Consider the following 26080-nt stretch of genomic DNA (forward strand, 5'->3'; position numbering starts at 1 on the left):
TCATCCTCAAACTATACAATTCATCCTGGGAGACGGGGAAATTGCCAGTCTCGTGGAAAAATGCTATAGTCTGCCCAATTGCCCAAAAGGGCAAAGATCCTACCTCGGCGGACTCGTACCGACCTATATCTCTCACGAGTCACATTTGTAAAGTCATGGAAGTAATGGTAACCAATCGCTTAAGATGGAATTTGGAGTCAAAGAATCTGATACATCCCTCACAGTCCGGCTTCCGGCGTGGTCGAAGCACCCTGGACCACATACTACGTCTCCACGACACGATTTACAAGAATATCCATCATCGGCGATCGGTGGTAGCGGTCTTCTTAGACATAAGTCGAGCCTACGATATGGTGTGGCGTCACGCACTTCTGTATAAACTATACCAGCTCGGAATACGCAGACACATGCACCGATGGATTAAAAATTTCCTTTCTGACAGAACTTTCCAGGTGACCGTAGAGAACACTCTTTCCGACAGTTACGTACTGCAGAACGGTATACCCCAGGGAAGCGTTCTCAGCCCTTTGCTGTTTGCGGTCATGATCAAATGATTTACCGAGCTCGTTACGTCATCGGTCTGAACATGTGGTGTTCGCAGATGACTGCGCTGTTTGGGATAGCGGTTTTCTTATCAAGCCCCTCTTGTCTTCCATTCAATCATCACTCGATGTAATAAGCGACTGGTGTTCCAGATGGGGGTTTACCATCAGCAGGGCATGGTAGGGTATGGTATGGAACGTGGATTTTCCATACTCCATACTTGCCTTACTCTCTCCATACCATACTTGCAATTTTCCATACCATACCAACATTGTTCCATACCATACTTGATACATATTCCATACTTTCAAATACTGCAATATCATAGTAAAGTACCTTTTCTAGCACCTGTTTTATGATATTTCGGGTGTAATTATTGCTTAAACCAGCCATGATGCGAATCTAATTCCTGGTAATAGTTCTACAGAGTGTGTTTTGGTGAGGTTTAGTTCACGGTGATTTGCCGTGTACGTCTACAGCTTCCGCGAGCAAAATGAGATAGTCAGCGGATTGTTATCCAGTAGCAGGGTTGTAATGACTCGAGTCACGAATTTTTGGTGACTCGACTTGACTCGAGTCATTCTCTTGACTCGAGTCATTCTCTCTCGCCACTGCTTTCGTTACACTCGTCTGATATCAGATATGCCGCAGTAAAAACAACAGACAATGGCACATATAGTAGCAATGCATTGTACAAAATCATCCAGTGATGAAGAGGTAATAGATCCTCCGCAATCAAAGTACTCGAGACTTTTCAATTATACAAGCAAACAATCGAAGCAAAGTTCAATTAGATTAGAGGCAATGAAATGACTCAGATGGTCAAGTACTTGGAAGAGACTGATAAGCTCATGTGTAGATTTGAAGGCGATGATTCTTGTATTATTGGGCGACCAGAAATAATGAGTATCCAATGCTCTTCAATGTGGTTCAAAAATGCTTGTCAATTCCTGTATCTAGTGCACCAGTTGAACGTGTTTCAGTAGATGTGGATTTATTGTAAGGCCATGCATCTATAACATGTATGAGGATCTTCTTTCCACTTTAGTATTTTTGAATTGTAACTCATAATTGATTTGATCTGCTGTCAGTGAAAACACACAATACACTCCGTCCATTTGACGTTTTGTTAGGTATGTGCATTGTGCACGTGAGTAATAATGAATGACTAATGTTGTGTGATGTTTGTACAATAGGGTTGTTAAAAAATAACTTCTTATTTATTTTACTAGGTGGCTACTTGGTAAAATTGTTATGTTGCATAAAAAGAACACTGAATCAGGCTTAATTTTAAAAAGTAGAATCAATGATATGAGAGGAGAAAATTTTATATTTGAAAATAAAGGGAGTGTTTTTGGTGAGAAATTATTTTATATAATATAATTGCATGCTAGTAGTAAGCCGACTATTTTTTCATATCCAATATATTCCACTCTAATAAATTCGCTTTTTCCAGTTGGAATTGAGCCAAATTTGCTATGAATCATATTTTTACACAATATAACAATATCATGAGGTCGCCGGTAAAATTCGAAAATCTCTATTTGTAGTTAATCCAAAATTTCCTCTCATATTAGTAACGCTCCGGCGGCTATTTCGGGAGCTGAGCAGGAAAGCTGACCTTTTTTTAGTCAACCACCATTATAATGTGAAAGAAAAACTACGTCCACATAAACATGCATCTGTTGATTCTCTATCAGCTGGTATATAGACCTGAATTCGTTGGTTCTATATCAGATAGTAAGTAGAATGAATTCGTTGATTCTCTATAAGCTATAAGCTAATTCATGATTGAAACATGAGTTGAACATGACTTCGATACTGTGACTTGGACTCGACTCGAGTCATAACACTATGACTCGGACTTGACCCTTTAAACGGTGACTTGGTCTCGGACTCGACTCGGTGATGAATTGAAAATGACTCGACTTGACTCGAGTCAAAAGCACAAAAGTAAGATTGACTCGTGACTCGGAACAATGTGACTTGGTTACAACCCTGTCTAGTAGGACCCTCCTTAAGAATATCATCGCATTTCCGATACATTGGCATTAGGCACATGCAAGTTTGAAGTAAATATTCGCACAATAATTTATAATATAGGCGCACCCACAAAATATCCCATCTGCAGGTGATGAATGCTGCAGCGATCTGCGCGATTATTAGTACAGTATTTGGTTGAGGTTAGCGTGGCAAGAATTTCAAACTATATCTACCCCACTCTCTGATCTATAATCCAAATGCGAGAGCGTTTGAAATATGACCAATAAGATATCTCGGTATGTAAATAGTGTAAATGTGGCGGACAATGTTTCAGAAGAAATATAATTATCAATCACATTGAGCTATTTGTACATTGCAGCATGATTGCTCGTAAGCTGTCGTCACTCAAGGAATGAGGTAATTGGAGTAGCCTACATTACCAATTATTGCGTCACATGATAGACTATGCTTGAAGACGCCGTGTCTCAGCAGAATATCGGATCAACATTACTGTTGTCATCATTGCATCACAAACTCATGTCATTCCAGGTGTTCCTAAAACCGTTGCATAAGCATAAGCGTGTATTATGTATTGTATTTGTTCCTACACAGCGTTTAATAGTTCACACATCACAAAAGCGATCGTATTCCGTGAACAGCGAACAACGTACGCTTGATGAAGCTTGCACAGATCACGATAAAATGTATAAAATATCAAAGTATGGAAGTATGGAAATGTCGTTCCATACCATAGAATAAAATCTTCCATACCATACCATGCCCTGACCATCAGTAAGGTCAAGACCGTAGGCATGCTGTTCACGAAGAAAAAGAAAATTCCTCCACTCGTCTTGAAAACTGGTGACCATGAACTTGAAGTTGTCGACACCTACAAATATTTGGGTATCACGTTTGACAAATTGCTTGACTATAAGCAACATATCGATACGATTTCCAAAAAGTGTTCGAACAGACTGAATCTAATCAGAGTCGTGACTGGTACCACATGGGGAGCGAGTAAAAAACCATTGCTGCAGCTTTTCAGGGCGCTGATACGCTCACTGATTGACTATGGGTTACCAGCATATTACTTCGCCCCAAAAAAGTATCTGGACAAGTTACGCATCATACGAGATCAAGCTCTCCGACTCTGCTGCGGAGCAATGCGCAGCGCCCCCATTTGTGCACTGGAAGCATCATGTGACGAACTTCCTCTCCATCTACGCCATAAACAGCTTAGCCTTAACTATCGCTGCCACCTTAGACGTTACCAGGCTCACGAACACCCAACATTAGGAGTTCTTGAAGACTCTTGGCAGGAGATATATAGCCTCATGAACCCAAAATTCATTACTTTCAACATCGCCACCAATGTCGAGCCTCTGAATAACCTTGTCCTGGAAAGAAAAACTCTTCCAGATTTGCCTCCATTGCTGATGCAATCACCTAATATTGATTTAGACCTTGCAAAAATCATTAAAAAATACATCGCACCTCTGTCACATAAACCCATAGTCCTGGACTTCATATTCGAACGATATAACGATGGCACTGAAATATACACTGACGGCTCTAAATCAGCAGAGGGAGTAGGTTTTGCATTTACCATCCCGTCGCTGATGATAAACTTTTCCTAGCCGTGTTCCACACTTAAGTCAATCTTCTCCATAGAAGCACAAGCCATTCTCCACGCTCTAAAATGGATCTGCCAGAATGGCTCATACCATCAAACATATCTGATTCTCTCGGACAGTTTGAGCGTGCTATCCAACTTGCAGGCTCAGCAAACGCAGAATGTTATATTTGAATGTGGTCGCTTGCTGGACCAAGCGGTTCAGAAAGGCGCCGTCTTTGTCCTGGCCTGGGTACCGGGGTATGCTGATATCGCTGGTGATGAGTTAGCGGACTGCATTCGATATGATTTTCATCGGAACTTTTTATTCGAGAGGGCGCGCGAACTCAAAATCACTGCAACACTCGAAAATCTACTGATCAACCCCGAAATGTTATCCCATGTTGCAAAATTTGTTATATCTTGTGGTACTTACTTGTAAATCGGTTCTTGCCCATATTTTGGTATATCGATCGCTCATTCTAGTCCGTGACGCACCTGGCCTCACAGGCGAAAAGCGTCACTCATCTTTTCATCAATAATAATAATAAATAACATTCAACCAACCAATCATCGTATTGTTGCTAATTCCATTGTTCGCGAATAAAACCCCTATGGTCCGTGATACGGTGTGACATTGTTTATATATGCTTGATAATGAAGTATTCAATTGAAAAGCAGGGGCATGTGGAAACATGTTCGAATCAGTTGACTGGTGCGGCCCGTGAACGTTTTGACGGTTTTAATCCGGCCCGCGGAGTAATTTGCGTTTGACACCCCGGACTAGGCCATCGAGTGTCTCGTTAAAAAGGCAATTCTTTTCTCTCGTTACGATTTCAAGTATTTCACGAAAACGCTTCTCGGTTAAGCTATTGTTGTTTGAGTTTGTCCAAGAACGACACAAAGGTCCCGGGGACTCCAGTTCGTCGACAGGGTCAAAAACCAACATGTTTGTGTTGAGGCTTTTGATGCCTCATCATATCAGTCGTATGTTATCCAAAACTTCACCTCTTCATGTTGCCCTGCGCAGAAGGGGTAGCCTCTAAATGTATGAGTCTCAGAGGCCCAAATCCGCTCGTTGCACACCCCTACACTATCTCATCCCAACGGTATTTGACCATGTTTTCCAAAGAAAAAGATGAAACCAGTCGGACAAATCGCATCATCAATTCAAACCAAAGGTTTACACATTTTCATGATGATGCCATATTTCTGATTGGCTCAATTATCGGCAATCATACCAACGTACAGTTACCTTGGACATGTAAAAACTATAGATGGATATTTGTGCAATAAATTCAAGAAATATTACATACATATTAACAGATAGCTCTGGCACCGTGTCGACCCAAAATTTTACCCTTTGCGACCCATACTTTAATAATCCTTGACGGGTAAAAATTTGCATTACAGTAACTTGAAAAATTGAGTCCGTAATGATGGTACTTACTACTATCCTCGTTCCTCGCGCTGATCTACCTGTTATTACAAAAATATCATAATTGTGCAGAAAAAGACAGCAGAAAGACAATTTGACGTCATTATTTCAGTCTGTCGCCGGCTGAGATGGGCTGATACATTGTATGTCTGCCACTACACCTGCTTTCGAAACAGACTTTTGGTTACCTAATAATTATCCTCTAAGGCTTGTGAGAGACAAAATAATTCTCAAAGCTACAGTTAGTGGTGCATCGTAAGTCAAACAAGTTTTTAAAATTGCGTCACAACCACAAAAGTTAAGCGGACAGTGTATTTATATTTCCTATCAGGTTTATTTGAATTATTCCACGTCAGAAAAATTAACAATCATTTACGATTTTTATGCGGATCCGGATTTTCATTGGCACCGTTCGCATCACCGTCTTCATTCGCACTGCCTTTTTTTCATTCGCACAAGTAATTATCATTCCACGGGTTGAAAAGAACTACTGTATCCTGATGTGGATCTGGACAGTTTAATCTCATCATTAGGGGAACTATTTTGAAATGACAAAATAAGTCAAAAATTTTTGGACCCCTGCATTTCGTTTGTGTCGAAAATTTTGCACTGATGGTGAACTTATCATTTGATATTTTACAGCCTGTAGCCTTTTTTATGGGCCTACCGTTGTTAACGGAACATTGTCTGCTGATTGTGAATCATAAATGGTCAAATGACACAAATAAGTTGACATGGTGTTATGGTCAACGTACCGCGACATCCTACCTAAAGATAAACTGCTTGGGCATCGCATGGTTCTTATATCAAGAAGCGCACCATGAACGATTTTGATGTAGAGAACATTGTCAGAATGAAGCAACACGGTGTGTCACCAGCAGTGTACGCACAACTTCAGTGTTGTCAGCCAACAACTGCTGCTGTTGAACGTGCTTTCTCGATTTTTTTTCAAGCTACTTAGTAAGGACAGACTGTTTCTACCCGAGTATATAGGAAAGTATCATTCGTTGTACCATCGCAAATTTTAATTATTTCTTCCATAATACGTGATGTAAATACTGTAATTCTTCATAGGGCCAGATTTCGTCAAAATACAAGTTTATTCATGTAAAATAATGTCAGTTTTTTAGTCAAAAACTTTTTTTCAGGCCAGTACAATTTTACCATTATGTGCTTAAACAGCTAAATTCCATACGTGAGGTCAAAAAGCCTAAATTTTGATTTTTCAGGTCAACATCTTCCTATTTTTAGGTCAAAAAAACAGCCCTACTCAACACACATGTAATCTACGTGCTGGGTAGGCTATTTCTGTTATGTCCGTGATTTATTTATCAGTTTGACAAGTGAAATACAAAATATAGATGGAAATGAGGTTTTCGTATAGCTTCACCGGCGCCTACGATATTCATATCGTAGGCCTCGGCTTCCCTTTATTATGAAAATTGGAGATCATGATAAAGACTGGGAATTTCATGTTGTCTGTGGAACACGCCGATGAAATTTTGATGGTTGGCTCATGATTTCACTCAATGCCAACAGGTGGAAACGGAGTTATTGCCGTCGAAAAATTCCGATTCGAATAAAATAGTATTCACGGTGGCCACAACTATAATAAATAATTGAAGAATTGGCCACCGTAAATACTATTTTATTAAAATCCAAATTTGACAGCTATAGTTTGTTCAATTATTTTCACCTTGGGATTCGCGTATATGCTACTAAGCTGTTACGACTTCGGAACGCGCACATGCGAGTGATTTGTTTCCGTAGCTCCGAACTTGAGAATCGCTTGCCTGCGTCTAATGAAAATAGGTCGTAAAATGTCGAGCCTGCAGAGACCGTAACTTGTATACATAAAATCAAGTTTAAAAATATGGACGGATGACTTATCTCTGACCAATAGAATGATCTAACCGCCTATAGTTTAGTGGGGTATTGCTATATAATGTATATCCAAACAATCGTTGCAGACTCTGAATGTTACCAAGGTCCTTATCACAAAAAAATCATGCATCAGAGCGTAGGGATTAATATTATCAAGTCGCAGCGCTCAAAATCGCATTTTATATTAAATAATTAGTGACGATGTGTAGAATTTTGATATATCATCATAAAACTACACCTAGTTCAGCGTTACTCATATTATCCGTGAAAATTTTAATTATAACACAACATAATTGTGCGCCTGCGGCTATAGTCCGTTGGCGTTTTAGTGCTGATTAAATTATTCTTATACTCGACATGCAAAGTAAATTTGCGGGTATTCGAATGAAGCCCTATTCAGTTGTAGTACGCGTTCATATTAGGTCGTGAAATGCGGAGAACTCGGGAATCGAAACCGCGATCCGTCTGCACTCAAATTCGCATTTTATATTAATTAATTAGTGACGATGTGTAGAATCGTATCTGTTCTGTATTTGTCGCTCGCATGTCGTCAAATGAAACGACTTGATCGTTAAGTCAAATCGAACATGTTTCCAGCCCTGATGTTACCTCACGAAGTTATGAATCAGTTTAAAATTTGATGTTTTATTTATTTTATCGATGGACCAGCCTTCAACATTGCATCTTGAAATTAAAGTATGAAATTGTAATATACCTGGCGGCGGTTGAGAACCACTGCTTTATGTGATATTAAAAATGTCAGCATATACTTCAGCATTGTGGCATAAGGTAGCCCAAGTCGTCGTTAGTTATCATATATTTCGCAGAAACGTAAGGTTAAAATTAGAAATATCACGTAACGTGACATCATTGGCGAACGTACGCGTTCACATGAACCAGAAACTTTCAAAGGTTCGCGCGATCCCTAATATCAATGACAATTCATGATTCCCGAGTTTTATTATGCAAGAAAATAGATCATCCCCAATCTAATTTAAATGACATCTGTAAATCAATCGGCTATGGTCAAAAATTGTTTTACAGCTCTCCAATCTGGAAATACATGATGTCAAAATGCCAGCCGAAAATTACCCCGAAATTGCAACTATACTCAAGTCCGTCGAATGCAAAAATATAATGTTTGATAACTGCAAATTGACGAGAAGGAAACTATCTGAATTTTACACTGGATGCAAAGACAACCGTCTATTGGTAAGTTCAATTAATGCACCCGAAACGTGCATTTTTGGGATTGGAAATCGTTGTTGTTTGTGGTATTCATGGTTTTCATCGACTACAATGGTCAATTAAACCAACCCGACATTTCTTATTCTTGATTCCGAAACTGTAGACTTGTAGCACGGCTTCATTCACGGCTTGGCTTGTTAAGACACTGCCTACGCGGATGAGATGGCGACCGGCAGTCAATGTCATATGATAGGGTAACCATAGTTTGTGCTTCAAATTCCGGACACTCTTTAGCGCCTACTAGCTGGTTTTTAAATGAGATATGAACACTTTGTATGTCAATATGACGTGACACTAGCAAAGCATCGCCTTTCAGCTGCAAACAGGAGAGTAACATATGCTGATTGCTGTATTTGTATTGTATTCCCATTTGGTCTGCGGCAGATTCATACACGGGCCCGATGAAATAGTCGGTCGTGTAGTTAACAGCCCTGCTACAATGTTAGATAGCTGCATGGATGTGGTTGTATCTTGTAATAGGGACCTAAACAACATTTCTTTCATAACCTTCGCTGATCCAGTAACCTTGAGCCCACCACACTTCATCTGAAATTACTGAAATCGCAAATGAAAATTGTAGTTAAATTATGGAATTTTTACGAATTGATATATGCTTATGAAAATACAATGTTTAGAATATTATTTATTTTAGTGGTTCACCGTACAAATAATTAAGATTTAGATTGAAAAAGGAACTATCGAATACCAATTTCATAGGATTGCTAGTACACATATGTTTAAACTGAGATACATTTCTATCCATGTCTCCCAACACCGCCCCTGAGCCCAGCGCCAGCCCCATGAGCTTTCCCGCTCCCCATAGTGAGCGCTGACATCACCGAGATTTAAAAAAGCCATCCTCAATCTATTCGTCCAACTTAGTTATGAACGTAAGACTGTGCCGATTCGCAAGACAGAATGAAATTTCATTATCTGAGCAACGATAGGCTTATGAACATGTGGATTCTGCGCTTTGTCAAGCTTCAGAACACACATTGTTGACAGCTTCATAATCAGCATGGCCGACATCAACATAATTTATTACTGTTACAAACATTTTTAACTTGATGTTTTAATATAAAATTACAATTTTGCTCCTAACCAAGATATTTCCGTTTTTATTTTCTTAGTTGTTTACCAAACGAAGTGTTTAAAAAAATGCGAATAATCATCTGATTCCTTGAATTCATCATTCCATCTTTCCTCACAGTGTTTGACGATTTGCGATCGTACTTCCTTGATTGACAACGAGATTTGTTCGATCTCACGAGCTGGAGTTCGGCACGCAGCGCTTCTGGCTATAGCTGATCAGCCTGCTCGTTTTGACCCACTCCTATGTGCCCAGGAATCCATATAATGTGCGTCATTATGTTGCTCCGCGACAGATTTCGGCAAGACAGAATAATTTCAGTAATTAAAAAATTCTCATACTGACGGTTGGCTATGGCCCAAATGGCACCCAGACTGTCTGAAAAAATAGCTAATTCACACTGTGGGCGAAGATTGTTTTCAGCCCATAAAAGACCCTTTAATATCCCGACAAGCTCCGCAGTAAATACGGACACTTGTTGTGGGAGAGCGACATTAAAAGAATACTTAACACTCTCGACGAAGAATCCTGCGCCCCATCCGTGGCACTGGCGTAGCAGCATGTGCTGCCGCCCCTGGCTCTCGCTAAAATGCCGCCCCCTAAGTAGACCGCAGCAAATTTCGACATAGATTCATGCTCAAGCAATCTTTTCAATGAAAATTAATACAAATAATATCCCGCGTCTCAGCCTCACCGTCTCAACGTTAATAAGGCAAAAAATATTAAAGACGTAGCGAACGAATGTGTTCCATTTTCGAGTCCTAATTCAAGTCCTGTATAAATTTAAGCACACTCTGTCTATCTGACAATTATTACTAACTTAAACAGTTCCTAGGACCGGTTTACCTTCACAGCTATCTCGGTCTGATGTACCAAATCATAACCCAGAGTAGAGATCACTAGCATACGGATAGATTGGCAAGGGGTGTTAAAAAAATTTCTTCAAATTTTATTGGTTTAGTTGTCAAATCGTCAGGTTACCTGAAAAAGGCTGCACACCAAATTTGACTCAATTCCAACCATCAGCAGCCGAGGTCAGTCAAATTGAAATTTCGGTCATTTTGAAAATAATAGTATTTACGGTGACCAATTTCGTCACGGCGACATGACTAAAAACTGTGTTCCAGGTATACCTGAAGACCCAGGGATGTCTTTTCCACTTGTTTTGATCTTGACAAGGGCCTTTGGTAGAGTTTGGATGAAAACATCGCCAATAAACGAAAAAGAGATATGACACGGATTAGCTGGAAATTAGTCCTCTTCATTGAAACAGCCACGTTAAAAGACTGGTGAGACAGTTTTCAAATAGAGTACTTTACGCACTGAAATTGCCGACCACGAAATAAAATGAAGTGACAAGCAGCTGAAATGCGGATAAATATATTTCTCAAGTGATATTCTTATCTAAGAGTATTTTTGTCGGACCAATTTAGCTGCAGGGAAACTCAATGGTAACCCACTGAGCTTATAAAGAACATTAGTCATTTCTGGTCTTTAAATATCATCTGAACACCCCCCCCCCTTCCTGTCATAGAGTAATAATTAGTCATATAATTTGCCTGAGTGAGTACTATAGGAGTGCTGCAGAGCCAATAATAGAATATCATATAGTATCAAATTGTGTCGTGAAGAAATCTACATTGGACCGACAAACAATATAGATATTGACTATCACTTGATAAATATATTCACCCGTATTTTGCGTGCTTATTATCAGTTCATTTCCATTTCGTGGTCGTGAATTTCAGTAAGTAAAGTACTCGTGAAAATCATCCCACCATCGTTTTGACATGTCTATTTCAGTGAAGTGGATTAATTTCCAGCTCATCCGTTTCATATCTTTTTCTCGTTCACTGGCTATGTCTTCATCCAAACTCCACCATACGCCCTTGTCAAGATCAAAACATGTGGAAAAGAAACCCCTGCATTTTCAGGCATAACTGTAAAATGAATTTGGTCATGTCGGCCATTGGTCACCGTAAAAACAAATATTTCAAACATCACTGAAATTTCAATTTGACTGATCTCGGGCTCTACTGGCTGGAGTTGAGTCAAATTTGGTGTGCAACGTTTTGTTAGGTAACCTGACGACTTGACAACCAAGCCGATGAAATTTGAAAAAAAAAGTTTTTTTTACACCCCTAATGGGCAAATTAGTTGTCACACTTGAATTCCCAGACAAGTCTCATGCTGCGACAGCTAAAAGCAGCATAATTGGTCATGGTCATCCTATAGTTGACCATGCCCTCCGAGCGCTTGAACTTAACAATACTGATCTTAATCGAAAGCTATGGTTGCCCTGATGCCGGAAATACTGTTTGAATGCTGGTCTAAAAATCGGCGTTATTCCGAATAATCGCTCGATATTATTTCTACTATCATGGGCGATTGGTCAACCTGTTGCGGCGCTCCGATTGTTAGGAACAATCGGCCTTGATGGCGATTTTGGAGTGGTTCGATTGCCATGTTATTATACTCGGAATCAGCGCGACACTAGCTTTCGATTGAGACCAGTCCGATTAAGTAATTGCTCATGAGACGCCAGCTATAGAACTAGCAATTACGCTGCTTTTAGCCGGCTGTGAACACTGTGCAGCCTCATTTTGCCGCCCCCTTGGAGCCTGCCGCCCCTGGCGCAGAGCCAGAATCGCCAGGTGGCTGCTATGCCACTGATCCGTGGTCGTTTTTAGAGCCGTCATTGTAGATTCTTGTGTGGTTCCTACATTTTTCATTAAGGTACTGGTTACAAGTTAGTTCAATTACAGTAGGGTGGTGAAAATTGACAATTTTGGAATACAAACTGTCGTCCACACATATATAAATATCATCCCACGGGGGAATAGGCAGGGATTGTATCCGATGAACATGTAGCTCATCCAGCCACCGAAGTCTACTCAACATGTTGAATGTAATGAATCGCTGAGAGTCCGGAAAAATTTCATGCCATGATTGTATTATCAAGTTGCGGCAGGGGTGATTGTCTCTTGCTCTTGTTTCTTGCTGTACATTTATTATGGCTTCCATGTGCCATCAACCAGAGATGATATAAGAGATAAAGCGGTCAAGCACGAGTGATGCGGTCATGCACAGTTGGGTAAGGCATGACGTCATACCTTGCTACTTTACAGGGAAGCATCATCATAATACATACAATAACCCACGTAACATCCCCGTCTCAAAACATCACAAAATAATAGAAAACGAAGCGAACCGATTAACGATATAAATTACAGCAACGAATCAAGTTGTAACATAGTCTTGCAAGTATGCTGGTCGAATTACTGTACGGCTTGGTCTGCTGCTACTGGAACCAGATAACGACCCATTAGTGTCGCTGTTCACTACTGCTGGTCTGGCAATCGAAATGTCGTCAAAGTCAAATGCAACATGCGGGCGAGTTACAGTAGCTCGAATAAACTTTCTGTTGCGTCGGTAGATCGTTCCATCTGTCGCCTTAACAATGTACGATCGATCATTCAGTTGCTTAATCACCACCGCTTCGAGCCACAAGCCATTTTCTGTCCTTTTGAATCGAACCTGTTGACCAGGACTCAACAGGGCGAGGTCTTTTGCACCACGATTGTAATACTTTGCCTGTTTTCTTTTTCGATCCATAAGCGATGGAATGACATCAGAAACAATTTTCGGCTCAAGCAGTTTAGTTGCTATTGGTAACAAGGTCTTGGTGCGCCTTCCAAATAGCCTCTGTGCTGGAGAGCCAGGAACAGTCTCGCCTGGAGTGTTCCTCCAATCCAATAGTACAATACTTATGTCTTTTTTTGTCAGTTGTCGCTTTACGAAGTAACGATTTGAAGATTTTGACAGCTGATTCCGCCTTTCCATTCGATTGGCTGTGTCCTGGAGAGCTAGTCACATGTTCAAACTCATATTCCTTTGCAAATGCCTCGAAGTCATGAGCAGCATAGCATGGAACATTGTCAGTAATCAATTTGTCGCAGATTCCATGACGTGCCATATGTGATTTTAAGCGGCGAATAACTGCTGTAGAAGTCTGTGAGGTTAGCCGATCTACCTCAAAATAATCCGAGTAGTGATCAACTGTAATCAAATAATGTTGTCCGTCAAATTCACATAAATCGCTACTGAGTATTTGCCAAGGACGTCCTGGTACCGGATGTGAAATCAGACTTTCCTTCTGTTGGTTGGGTTGGTGTAAGCCACATGTGGGACAGCTTGATACGAAGTCCGTAATATCGTTAACCATGTTGGGCCAATACAAACATTCACGAGCCCGGCGTACACAACCTTGAATTCCAACATGACTTGCATGAAGTCGCTTGAGAATAGTGCCTTTTATGGACGACGGTATGACAATACGATCACCCTTCAGAACGATTTGATCCTGAAATGTCAACTCCTCTTTAAAACAGTAGAAATTTCGAATTGATTGGGGTACCAGCTTGGCTTCATTCGGCCACCCATGTTTTATAAAAGAGATTAACGTGTTCATGACAGAATCAGAGATTGTTGCTCTGCTGACCATGCCGAGCGTTGAGCTTGATACCGGTATATCATTCAACATGTCGATATGTTCAATCTGTTGAAAGATATCAAACACATCAGCAGTTTCTGCGTCTTTGGGTGACTTCGGAATGTACGCACGCCTCAACGTATCCGCCACAAATAATTGTGATCCAGGCTTGTATATCACCTCGAAGTCATACTTTTGGAGCTGAAGTAACATGCGCTGTAACCGTTTTGGTGCATTAACCAGACTTTTCTTTGTGATCACTTTCAGAGGTTTGTGATCGCTTTCTACTGTTACAAATCTGCCATAGACATATAGCTCAAATTTTTCCATGGCAAAGAGAATAGCAAGCAATTCTTTTCCGATTTGCGCATAGTTGCACTCCGTTGTTGTCAACGCCCGTGAAGCATAGGCAACAGGGTGAGAGTTTTGCAATACACAGCATCCTAGCCCCTTTGAACTGGCATCACATTGCAGTACCATAGGTGCGTGTCGAAGTATTGTAAAACTGGCGCGTTGATCAAGGTTTGTTTTATTTTCTCAAACCATGTCCCATGTAGGATTGGATCCCATATGAACGCGTTGTCTTTTTTAGGAGTTCGCGGATGGGAGCGGTTATATCTGAAAGCTTTGGGGCAAAACGCTGCAGAAAATTTGTCATCGCTAAAATTCTCTGGACGCCCTGCTTATCCGTTGGAGGGGGCATTTTTATGATGCCTTCAATTTTGCTCGATGAGGGTTTTAGACCATCTTTTGAGATGGTATGGCCTAAGTAGGGCACTTAAGTCTGCAGATAGCGTAGTTTCGCTTTATTCAGTTTAATACCAGTTTGTTGACAGCGTTTCAACAGTTCAAAGAACTTTTTCTTATTGTCCATAGTCGCCTCTTCAACAGTATCGCCCACACCATAAATCAAGATGTCATCCGCGACGGGCGTGATTCCTTCCAGGCCGTCCAGCGCTATCTTCAGTCTTCTCATGAACTCCTCCGGTGCTGGGCTGATTCCGGAAGGCAGTCGGAGCCATCTGTAACGACCATATGGAGTACCGAATGTAGTTAGATAACTACTAGTATCATCAAGTTCTACATGCCAAAATCCATTTTTTACATCACACAGTGTAAATACTTTGGCATTGTGCATATATGGTAACATATCATCAACTGTCGGCGTTTTAGAGCTTTGTTCAGCGCCAGGGGATCCAGGCACAAGCGGGTATCTCCAGATTGCTTTTTTACAGTGACCAGATTAGATATCCAGGGAGTATGGCAATCCACGGGAGCTATTATGTCAGCATCAACCAAACTAACAATTTTCTCCTTCACTTGTGCTTCAAGTGCCAGGGGTATTTTGCGAACAGGCATCTGTACAGGATTGATAGTGTCATCAATTTCCAGATGAAGTTTACCCTCTATCTTTCCCGTACCATTGAAAACATCCGAAAATTGTTCACATATTTGATCAAACTCCAGTGTAGCAAAATTGGCGAATTCAGGATCCTTCGCTGTAAGAGCTTGTACTGAAGGTTCCTCGATCATTATGTTTTCAAAATTGATCGTAATTAGTTTCATCCTTTGAGCATCGGCGGAACCAATGATGAAAGTGTTCGGATTCTCAACCACTACAAATTCTAGCAAGTAGTTTTCACCATTCTTTTTATTGGTGATTTCCAACGTTGTTATTCCGAGAGGCCTTATCACTTCCTTATTATATACAACCAGTCTCATAGAAGTAGGTTTCAAGTTGAGCATTTTGTGTCACCGGTTACATTCAAGTAATCTCGCCATGAAAGAACATTTACGGTTGCGCCACAATCAATTTGGAATTTTACATACATGTTAACCAGGTATAACAGAGCAAATATTTCCTTAACATAGGATTCCTCCGTAGCACTCACATGTTCAAACGAAAGAACTTCGTCATCCTCTTCTTCATCCGACTCAATGCGATCAGCTGATATCATCATCACAGTTGCCTGACATGCCACGGCAAAATGGTCTTTTCCGTTACAGCGTGAACAAGTTTTGCCGTTAGCCGGGCAATATCGCCGACCAAAAACATGCACCTTTCTACAAAACTTGCAGATTTTGGGGAGCTCTTCCGATTGAGGTGTACTACCATCATATCCTCGATGCATTTTAGAGTCCCTTTCAGCAGCTGGCCATTTCCTTTGCTTGTACTTATTTTGTATCGCATGAATTGCAACGTCATCTGACGTTAGAGTCATCTTTTCCATTTGCAGAGCAGTTGACTCAAACAATCTGCAGCTCGAAATACAGGAGTCCAATGTAAGTCCTGTCTCTTGTAGTTTTCTTCTCAGCACAACATCGGATATGCCACACACAATTTTGTCTCGGAGAAGCTCATCCTCCAAGGTTTTAAAATCACAGGTTTTTATCAGCCTTCGCAGCTGTTCGTAGTACGTGTTGAATGATTCATTTGAAGCTTGACTACGACTGAAAAAACAGTACCTCTCGTATATAATGTTGATCTTCCCAACACAGCGCTCCTCCATTTTCTTCAATACGACTGGGTAACTCTTGGCGTCATCTTCTGATAAAGTAATGCCATCATAGACATCACACCCAGCTGGTCCAAGAGCCGCAATACGAATGGAATGTTCCTCTTTATTGAGTTTTGTAGCCACTTCATAATTCTCATAATGGCGCTTCCAGTTCTTCCAGTTGGTGGCCAAATCACCAGAGACAGTTAAAGGATCCGGATGGGGTATCACATATCTGAGATCCATATAGTTGGATAAGATGATAAATCTTTATGCCGAGCTAATGACAGATTTAGAGCTCGCGAGTTCAGTTATCTTCTGACACCATGTTTCTTGCTGTACATTTATTATGGCTTCCATGTGCCATCAACCAGAGATGATATAAGAGATAAAGCGGTCAAGCACGAGTGATGCGGTCATGCACAGTTGGGTAAGGCATGACGTCATACCTTGCTACTTTACAGGGAAGCATCATCATAATACATACAATAACCCACGTAACAGCTCTAATGTTACACCGATATTTTAGGCAGGAATTCAAGTGTCTAATTTTTACGGGTGGTTCCCTGCAGGAGTGCTGTAGCGCATAAATGGGGGTGCTACGCATAGCACCGCTGCAAATCCTGAGTGCAGCATTCTGGATCGTTTGTATAGACTCCATTACGTAATTTGGCGAGAACAAATAAGATTCCTGTCCGTATTCAATAACTGATCTAATCAAGGACATGTAAAGAGCTAACAGGCACTGTTTTGAATCACCCCAGGACGTACCTGCTAAGGAACGAAGAAGGTTTAGACGCGTAGTGCATTTTTCAACCACCATTCGGGAATGGCTTCGGTAATTAAGTTTGGAGTCAAAGATTACCCCCAAGTATTTATATCCCGCTTTAACTTGTACGGGAGAGTCGCATAGCCGTAAATTTATTTCAGGGTTTTTTCTCCGCCGGGTGAAAAGGACTGCCGCTGATTTCTTAATGTTAACTTTGAAACCCCACCGTATGCACCATTCCGAAACGTCGTCAAGTGAAATTTGAATTTTGCTAGTGAGTTCCGAGATTTGTAAATCTGACTCCCATAAATAGACGTCGTCGGCAAACAAGTTGACCCTCGATGCAATAACGTCAGGAATATCGTTTATCATGATTGTGAACAGCAACGGACAAATTACGCTTCCTTGAGCCGTGCCATTTTCTAATTCAAACGTATCCGACAACGAGGTACCAACGCGAACTTGGAAAGTGCGTCTGCTAAGGAACGAGTGTATCCAATTAATTATGTTACCAGACAGCCCAAGCCTTTGCAATTTGAAAATCACTCCTTCCCTCCAAACCATATCGTACGCCTTCCCAAAGTCGACAAAGACAGCTAATACTGATCTCTTGTTCAAAATGGACTTGTATACCTCGTCGTGAAGAAACATAATGCAGTCAGTGGTGGATCTTCCTGGTCGGAAACCACTTTGGTTGATGCTGAAAAGATTTCTATCTGTGAGCCACCAATTTAACCTATTTGTTACAAGTCTTTCCATAATTTTGCAAAGGTTGCTGGTAAGGTAGATTGGTCGGTAGGACGACGCAGCGTTGGTTGGTGTACCCTGTTTTGGCAGTGGAATGATTATGGAATGCATCCAAGAGTCTGGGCACCGTTGAGATGCCCAACATTTGTTTATTGATTCGAGCAGTTTAACTAAGCAATCTGTGTCCAAATTCAATATCATCTTAGAGCATAGTCTGTCTTGGCCTGGAGATGTGTTTTTTCTAGGCTTGACTTGTCTTATACATCGAAATTAGAAAATTAGCTGGATGATAATGATTACCTTGGAATATGAGCTGTTTGATAACGATCCTTCACTGTTTAACCGCATACGCTTCCACCGTTAAATGCAACGTCGATTTGGTCGAAATTCCCTGATATTAGCTTGTATAGCAGCATCCTAAAATTGAAAAAATAACCATGAGGCTTAAACGTTTAGTTGACAATTTGGATTGGATTCGGAACGCCGAAGACATCCGAAACGTTTACTGATGTTGTATCCTTGACTTGCTTTATGCTTGCAAATAAGCGAGTTAAAATACAATTTAGCTACTCTCCTACGCATAATATATTACTCGCCAACAACATTTTTGATTTCACATTCACAGAGTAAGAGTCTGCCACTAATAGCAATCAGTCCTTGAATCTAACAAGAAGCAGATTTGTACATAGCCTATGACCAGGGGTCTTTAAATTGTACTTGAGTACAATTTAGCAAAAATAGCTTATTTTATACTCAACCACAATTTTAAATTATACTAAATTATACTCTTATGAAAAATGGCTTTCCTGGCGTAGGAGCGTACCATACTGAGACTTTCATGTGAAAACAAGCTCGTGTTATGCGTTACTCCACCTGCCGGTGTTTCAAGTTTAATGATCTAACCAAAAATCACACAAGTTTCTGCAGCTCTTGAAACTGTTTTGCAGGAAGGCAGCCTTCGAGCGAGAAATCGGTCAGGCTCTCTCGGTAGTCATCCTTTTCAATTCCGATAGCGGAAAAATCTCCCTCCACTGGTGCCGTCGTTGGAGACACGGTCAAGAGCGTTCCGCAGAAGTCCTTTAAGGTGCGCAGGTGGATGTTCATACCCTCGAGGACACCCCAAGCGTCCCTGAAGCTGCTGTCAGGGCCCTCTTCCTCCAACGTAATGCGGAAATTGTCATGGTCTCTGTAAAAGTCCCGCAGTTGAGCGTGCTCCGTCTCGACATCCTAGAGGTTTTCTTCGGCCCACCCAGCTGCTCGAAGCCGTCCTGACTGTTCGCGAACCAAGTCAGAGACAGGTGAACGACGCAACTTAACCAGTTCCTTCGGGAGCGTCGGGGGTATCTCGTTGTTTTTGATGTCCGCGTTGTTTGCCAGGAGATCACAGACGCCATGAAGTAGGGTGCAAACCAGAAGGCCGGCTCCCCTCTGAACAGTTTTCCTTGTAGCCTCCGAGATGTCATCAAGTTTGGCCTGCACAAAAAGTTCCAAGTCGAGGATGAACTCCTGAACATTTGTCATGGAAACAGAAACTGATTCCACTCTGACGTATTCTAATCAGACATGGGGTGATCGCGATTAGTAATCGTAATCGATTACGACGATTACAGCATTTTGAAGTAATCGTAATCGCAATCGATTACATTCGAAAAAAAACCTAAGTAATCGTAATCGTAATCGACTACTTCCCATATCTAATCGATTTTTTTGTGAAAGAACGATTAATTTTTGTTTGTACAAGGACTATGACATAAACTGAATATTCGTGAACAACAATGAGATAATACACCACGTTAGCGATAGCACAAACGTCTGTTTTCAAACGCCACTGACTCATTATTACGTCAGAAGTATTAGCTCCGCTCGTCATTGCGTAACAAGTATCCACACATAGTAAACAGACATGCGATGGACATTGTAGTGTGATTGTAAGAACACCTCCCGTGGTGTATATCAGGTTATCAATACACTACAAAAGCCGCTACCTCGCAGCAGGATATTGATCACCCCTCTGCCTATAGGTTCAAATAGTAACTTATGTATTAATGTTTGGATGTGCTTAGTTAAACGCAGTTTACCATTGCTGCTTGGCGAGCAGGATGCCTACGTACGCATGTGCACCTGACGAGGATTCGGAATTTTGTACTCGTCGAATAAGACATTGCAGTATCCACAACGAAGCATTACAAATAAACAGCTGCTGATATATATCATAACCGAGCCGTGCTTAGCCGTTTCTCGTAACAGCAGCTCGCTGTATATGTATTAAGTTGAAGGCAGAATTTTTATGTTAAGTATATCTTATTCTCATATAACTACTTGAAACGGGCGTCAATTGTTATTTCACAGTTCGTTACTTAGCATTTGGACCTGCCGCCATAACCATCCGCTTATATAGCCTGACATGTTAGCGTGGGTTGTAGCTAGAATCAGTAATTCAGCCAAAACAGCAATTCCCCTATCCAACCGTTGGTCAATTTTCAAAACTGAATTTCGTCAATAATATTGGTAATTACTAATTACATTATATTACTATCCATTTATAACCTCTCTGAGCCCCGAGTGTCAGATTTACCTGTAAAGCTGTGGCACGTAATTTATATTCATAGCATCTGGTATGTTGTTATAATTACTGTATGTTGTTAATTCACGACCTCCAGTCAGTTGTATAATCACAACATATTGTACTCGCCCAAACGTAGCAGACTAAAAGAATATCTTTTGTGAGACGCACACACAAATTGTCATAGCTTTATTCCTTTGTGGATGCGCCGGGTGACATTGGCATTGTGGGCCCAGATTGGAAGGGCATGAGTTATTAATCACGCCCACTCAGCGCGGCTATTGATAATGGACGAATACCCTAAGTTTCGGTCAAGGTATTTCTTTGGTATCACATCCCGTGGAGTTGCGTGTTGGCCGAAACTGCATATGTCTTTTGGTGTGTTGTGGGATCGTGGCGCGGTAATGACCGGCTCCGAAATGCCTGTTCCCATAAAATATAGCCTATGTATGTTTTTTCTTGAGGGGAAGAGGTATGCATTTCAAACCCAGCTATCTACTGGAGCATGGGTCACCAACTGTTTTGAAACAAAAAGCTACTTCTTGTGTAGTGTGTACTGATTATTGCGACGACCGACGGGTTACCACGTACTCCCGTCGTTTATCCAAGTTCAGTTGTATTTCTTCACTTAGAGTAAGACAATCTGAGCACTGGGCCGGGTTTCCGCCCTTTACCAAGAAAAAAAACGACAGACCCCTCTTTCGCATCTGTTATTATTATCTATCTATCAAGGTTTGGCCAGGTGCTTGATTCGGCCAGGTCTATTTTTGCATGTGTGCAAGGATAGACTACATCAAAACTAAGTAATTCTACCGCATGCAGAGACGTGATGATTATCGGGATATGGTACTTTTCTAACAAATGCAGAGATTTGATGATGATTGACACATCTGTACGGAATCCTATTCTTGCTTTACACCGATTTCCATGTTTATTCGTTATTATCCTTGAAAAAAGCGCATAATCTAAATAGGGGAGCCCTTCGACCAGCTCCCCCCCAGGCGACCGCCCACCTCGCCCACCCCAAAAGCCACCACTACTACAGCGACCGCGGGCGACTCATTTGGTCCTCGTTGGTGACCCCTGTACTAGAGACATTTGAATCGCAAAGCTCGAAAAACATTTTCAAGAATTAATTAAATTCTCGAAAATACTCTATAATATATGTTGGTTTACGAAATACTTTTGAGTCCCCTTCGTGCACGCTCCCCAGCACTCTATTAGGGAATTTGGGGTGCGGAAAGTAAAGACCTGGCAATAATGCAAATCGTTGGATGCGATAAATCATCCACTATAAAGTTGGGCAATTGATATATTATGACGTAATAAGCAAATGACGCATGATGTAAGAAGAAAGTTGATATCTCATTAAGCCTTTTCATCGCAATCCTTGTATTGTCTTCCCATATATCATTTAAGATTATAGTCCTAAGCAAAACAAATGTAATCGTGAGTAATCGTGATTACTTTTTCAATGTAATCGTAATCGTAATCGACTACTGTCTAATTTTGCTGTAATCGTAATCGTAATCGCGTGATTCCGAAGTAATCGTAATCGCAATCGATTACATTCATAAAGTAATCACCCCATGTCTGATTCTAATTTACTCTGGAAGCCATCCTCCTCACGAAACTCTGTAGTTGCTGAACACAAATCCTTCAGGTTGTCACGCAACTTCATCAGCTTGGCGTGCTGCTCGGTGACCAGAGTTTTCTTGCCATGCAGGGACTTGACCACTTTCAGGACCTCTCCGGCAACCTACTGCCGGTATATACACGGCAACAGTATATTCCGGTCTTGCCCAATTCAGCAGGAATCGTCAGCCGTGCCGAGTTACAACATATAGTTGAGATAATTCACTCACTCACTAGAGTTTAGATTATAGCGAGCGATAAATATGAAATATGGAAGCCTACTATGACAATTTAATTTGAGCTGCGATAGATCACAAAACATAGAAAAATGAACAAAGGAAGAGAAAGATGAGCTGAGCTGAGCGTGGAATGGAATGAAGCGGAAATCAATCCCGCCGTGCGAGCAAAGCCACACACACAGCGCTGCGCAGGAAGAACCCCAGTGCGGTGCGGCATCTGCACCCCCGCCGCTGCCTGTCTTTCCACCCAACCGCCAGGCAGCACCTGTTGGAGTCAGCAGGGCCCGAACGGAAGCGATAAACCCACCAATGCGTTTCTTAGAGACTCCAGTGAACTGGCAAACACCGAAAAACGGTAAACAAAAAAAAATCCTTATTTTATACTCGACAGAAATTTTATTTTATACCTAATTGTACTTTTGAGAACCAAAAGTACAATTTAAAGACCCCTGCCTATGACAGTGGCGGCTCTTCCTATAGAGCAACTGGAGCATTGCCCCACCCAATATTCTGTTCAATAACAATTCTTTACCAGTTATAGACGCACACCAATCTATATATACCGAAATCAGAGCGAAAATCGTATTCTTCTTGTCCTTTCGCTTGTAAATGCCCATATATAGCGAAGTCTCGGCAGAAATCGAATTCTCTTCCGTGTTTTCGCTTTGCGAATGCCTAGCCGGGGCATGCCCCGGTAGCGCTCATAACAAGCTTTTACTGTCTATTCTCTCAAAGCCGCGCACAATAAAGAAACGGTGATTTACTCTCTCCTATTCGTAAAATGGCCGAGCAAGCGTGGCAAATATGCCTGGTCGCCCCTAAGGTGTGATGTAACAATCGTATCTATATCTGAGCTCGATTACCGTAATATGCGTTTAGTCGACCTTTGCTCGTATAGGTCGACTTTGATGGTGTTTCACACCATGAAAACTCTTGAAACTTGGTATGTCATGTCGTGATGGTGATATTTAACACTGTCCCAAGTTACAGGGTTTCTACTTAAAGTCTAGGGTAGTAATTCCGTTTCCGAAGTTGAGTGTGTGCTGATCCGTCATGTATCGCAAACAGATTTTACTTAAAAGCCGGTATTGGTATCCATTGATTTTGACGATGTTCAATACTGAGATCGGCTATGAAATTTAGCACGGTAAGTCTTAATGTTAGTATCGAACGCTGTGCCAAGTTTGAAGTTTGTCACTGAACTGTCTTAGTGGTGATTTGGTTTCCTAATTCGAGTGAGAGCTGACTCGTCATTTATCGCTAACAGATTATACGATGCTACTTACCTAGATCCGTCATAAGCTTTTGCACAGTATGTCTTGGTTTTAGTATCGAACGCTGTGCCAAGTCTCAAGGTCGACACTCAGTGATTAGGGCAGTAATTTCGTTATCAAGGTCGAGTATGGTAGATATGTGCTCCGATCTGACACTTTAGCATACAACGCATTGCGGATTTCACGCAAAAGCCGGTGTACCTGCGGTAACGTTAACTGAGATGATGATATCATTTTCAGTTTGCATTCAAATATTTACTTTGATATTATATTCTCCAATGTCAATTTCACCGTGAAATTGTGGCCTTCAAGCCATTTGCTCACAACCCCCTGCTGTCAAGCGCGATAGCTATTTCGTTTTCGATGGCAGCTAACAGCTGATCACTTGATCAGCCTATTCCTCAGTAAATTTTGCGCAAAATTCGGTGTTGGTCTGTTCGCATTAATTTTGACAGTGTACCATACCGAAAAGGGCCATGAGACCACTTCTCGATGATGTCATGTAACAGTGTACTAAGTTTAAAGCTTTCATCCACGTATTTATTCGGTAATATATATTTCCAAAGGCGATTTCGCAGCAGACCTGTAGACAGTAATAAAGCCATATGTGTCGTGTTACAGTCCCCAGTTTCAAAGCCAAAATCTCCTATGCTGTACCGAGACCGAATTTCCGAGGCTGCTATTCTTAGTTCTTCAGAATGATGTTTTGGATTCAATACGACAGGTCCAATCTATGAGATAACAATTGCGTATCTGTCCGAACTCGTTGACCTTTCCAGTTAGGCTTACGTTATCTCTCGAGTTATAGTCATTTCCAGGTCTAGTGCGAACATGAACCGTGTTGAATCTTTGTTCCGTACGCCGTTTACGCAGTTACCACACTTCAAGTCACAGCTCACCGGCGGACCTCTCGTGGCACATACGTTAAAATCACTGTTGCCGGCAAATTCATGTTACCGTACCATCATTAAGTTACTTGTTTACGTTGGAAAACGCCACTGTGACGTCATCTTAATAAAAGTCGCTTGCAGCCCTTGCCCCACCACCCGTAATTGTCACGAGCCGCCACTGCGCGTTTTACCAAATTTAATGCTCGGCAAGCCGGTCAAAATGACCATCAAATTGCCTGTAGCCAAATGGAAATTGTGACGTGATACAATTTCACTGAGGCGAGAGATTTGCCTGTGTCGACACTAGAGCCCGACCGATATTGGATTTCTGAGCCGATACCGATAAGACCGATATCCAGTACCTCCACCGATAACCCCGATATATTCAGCCGATATTCAAAAGATATGGAATCTAGCTCAAGGCCCGATTTTAACATCGACATAGGCTTTACGAACGAATAATATTTCGGCTTCGTTCAGGCCATTGCCGCCTGAATGCGCATTTATATAAAATTGGATGTAGCGACACCGACCTATGCGACCATTGTACAGTACCTGATACAGTCGAGCATTTTTTGCTGCACTGCAATCGATATGATTTTCATCGGAACTTTTTAATCGACAGGGCGCGCGAGCTCAAAATCACTGCAACACTCGAAAATCTACTGATCATCCCCGAAATGTTATCCCATGTTGCAGAATTTGTTATATCTTGTGGTACTTACTTGTAAATCGGTTATTGATCATATTTTGGTAAATCGCTCATTCTAGTCCGTGACGCACCTGGCCTTACAGGCGAAAAGCGTCACTCATCTTTTCATCAATAATAATAATAAAACAACTCAGAGCATTTATTTCAACAACTTTACAGCCATTGATATGCTTGAACATGAAATAAATGATCTAGGGGCTATGAAAATATATCAAAAGCACCAATCCAGCAGTTGCAGATTACAGTTCACGAAGCACAATTTCTCGGCTCTTTCTCCAAGTAATGAACTTCTGTGGTCTTCCATAAATGATGTATAAGTACTAAACATAGTGAGCAGTCTTTCGCTTGGTACCATAGTTAGTGGCACAGCAAGAATTGGAAATCTTTCTTCATTTCGGTTCCACCGCTCCCTTGCAGCGGATCTTTTCTTCAACGGTTTCACCGAATATTGATATTATTATTG

At 41.3% G+C, this 26080-nt stretch overlaps 1 protein-coding gene and 1 long non-coding RNA gene across 3 annotated transcripts in view; both read right to left on the bottom strand.

Annotated features, from left to right (window-relative positions):
- The window catches only part of LOC145434638 (uncharacterized), a 183819-nt gene that overhangs the window by 120271 nt on the left and 37468 nt on the right, over positions 1-26080 (bottom strand). The gene's annotated exons all lie outside the window — the stretch shown is intronic.
- On the bottom strand, positions 13932-17307 carry LOC145445532 (uncharacterized). 2 transcript variants are annotated; one of them, XR_013917073.1, is made up of 2 exons: positions 15596-17307; positions 13932-14539 (listed from the first exon to the last, which is right to left on the bottom strand). XR_013917073.1 is itself a non-coding variant. In XM_080323720.1 (2 exons), exons 1-2 carry the CDS (start codon positions 17032-17034, stop codon positions 15208-15210), a joined length of 957 nt encoding a protein of 318 aa, XP_080179846.1. In that variant the 5' UTR covers positions 17035-17307; the 3' UTR covers positions 15090-15207. The 2 variants fall into 2 exon arrangements, 1 of the variants encoding a protein (XP_080179846.1); XM_080323720.1 differs by lacking the exon at positions 13932-14539 and adding an exon at positions 15090-15312 and having other exon boundaries at positions 16183-17307.

This window comes from Botryllus schlosseri, chromosome 1, assembly GCF_051294905.1.
Source record: "Botryllus schlosseri isolate E-star chromosome 1, Bs_hap1, whole genome shotgun sequence".
In the NCBI taxonomy this organism is placed as follows: domain Eukaryota; kingdom Metazoa; phylum Chordata; class Ascidiacea; order Stolidobranchia; family Styelidae; genus Botryllus; species Botryllus schlosseri.

What these genes read in the sequence shown, in the direction of transcription:
- LOC145445532 (XM_080323720.1), bottom strand. Translation starts at nt 17,034, where the DNA reads ATGGATCTCAGATATGTGATACCCCATCCGGATCCTTTAACTGTCTCT. An exon ending in AAGTTCTTTCGTTTGAACAT is followed by an intron (nt 15,313 to 16,182) that starts GTGAGTGCTACG and finishes TGGTCGTTACAG; the next exon opens with ATGGCTCCGACTGCCTTCCG.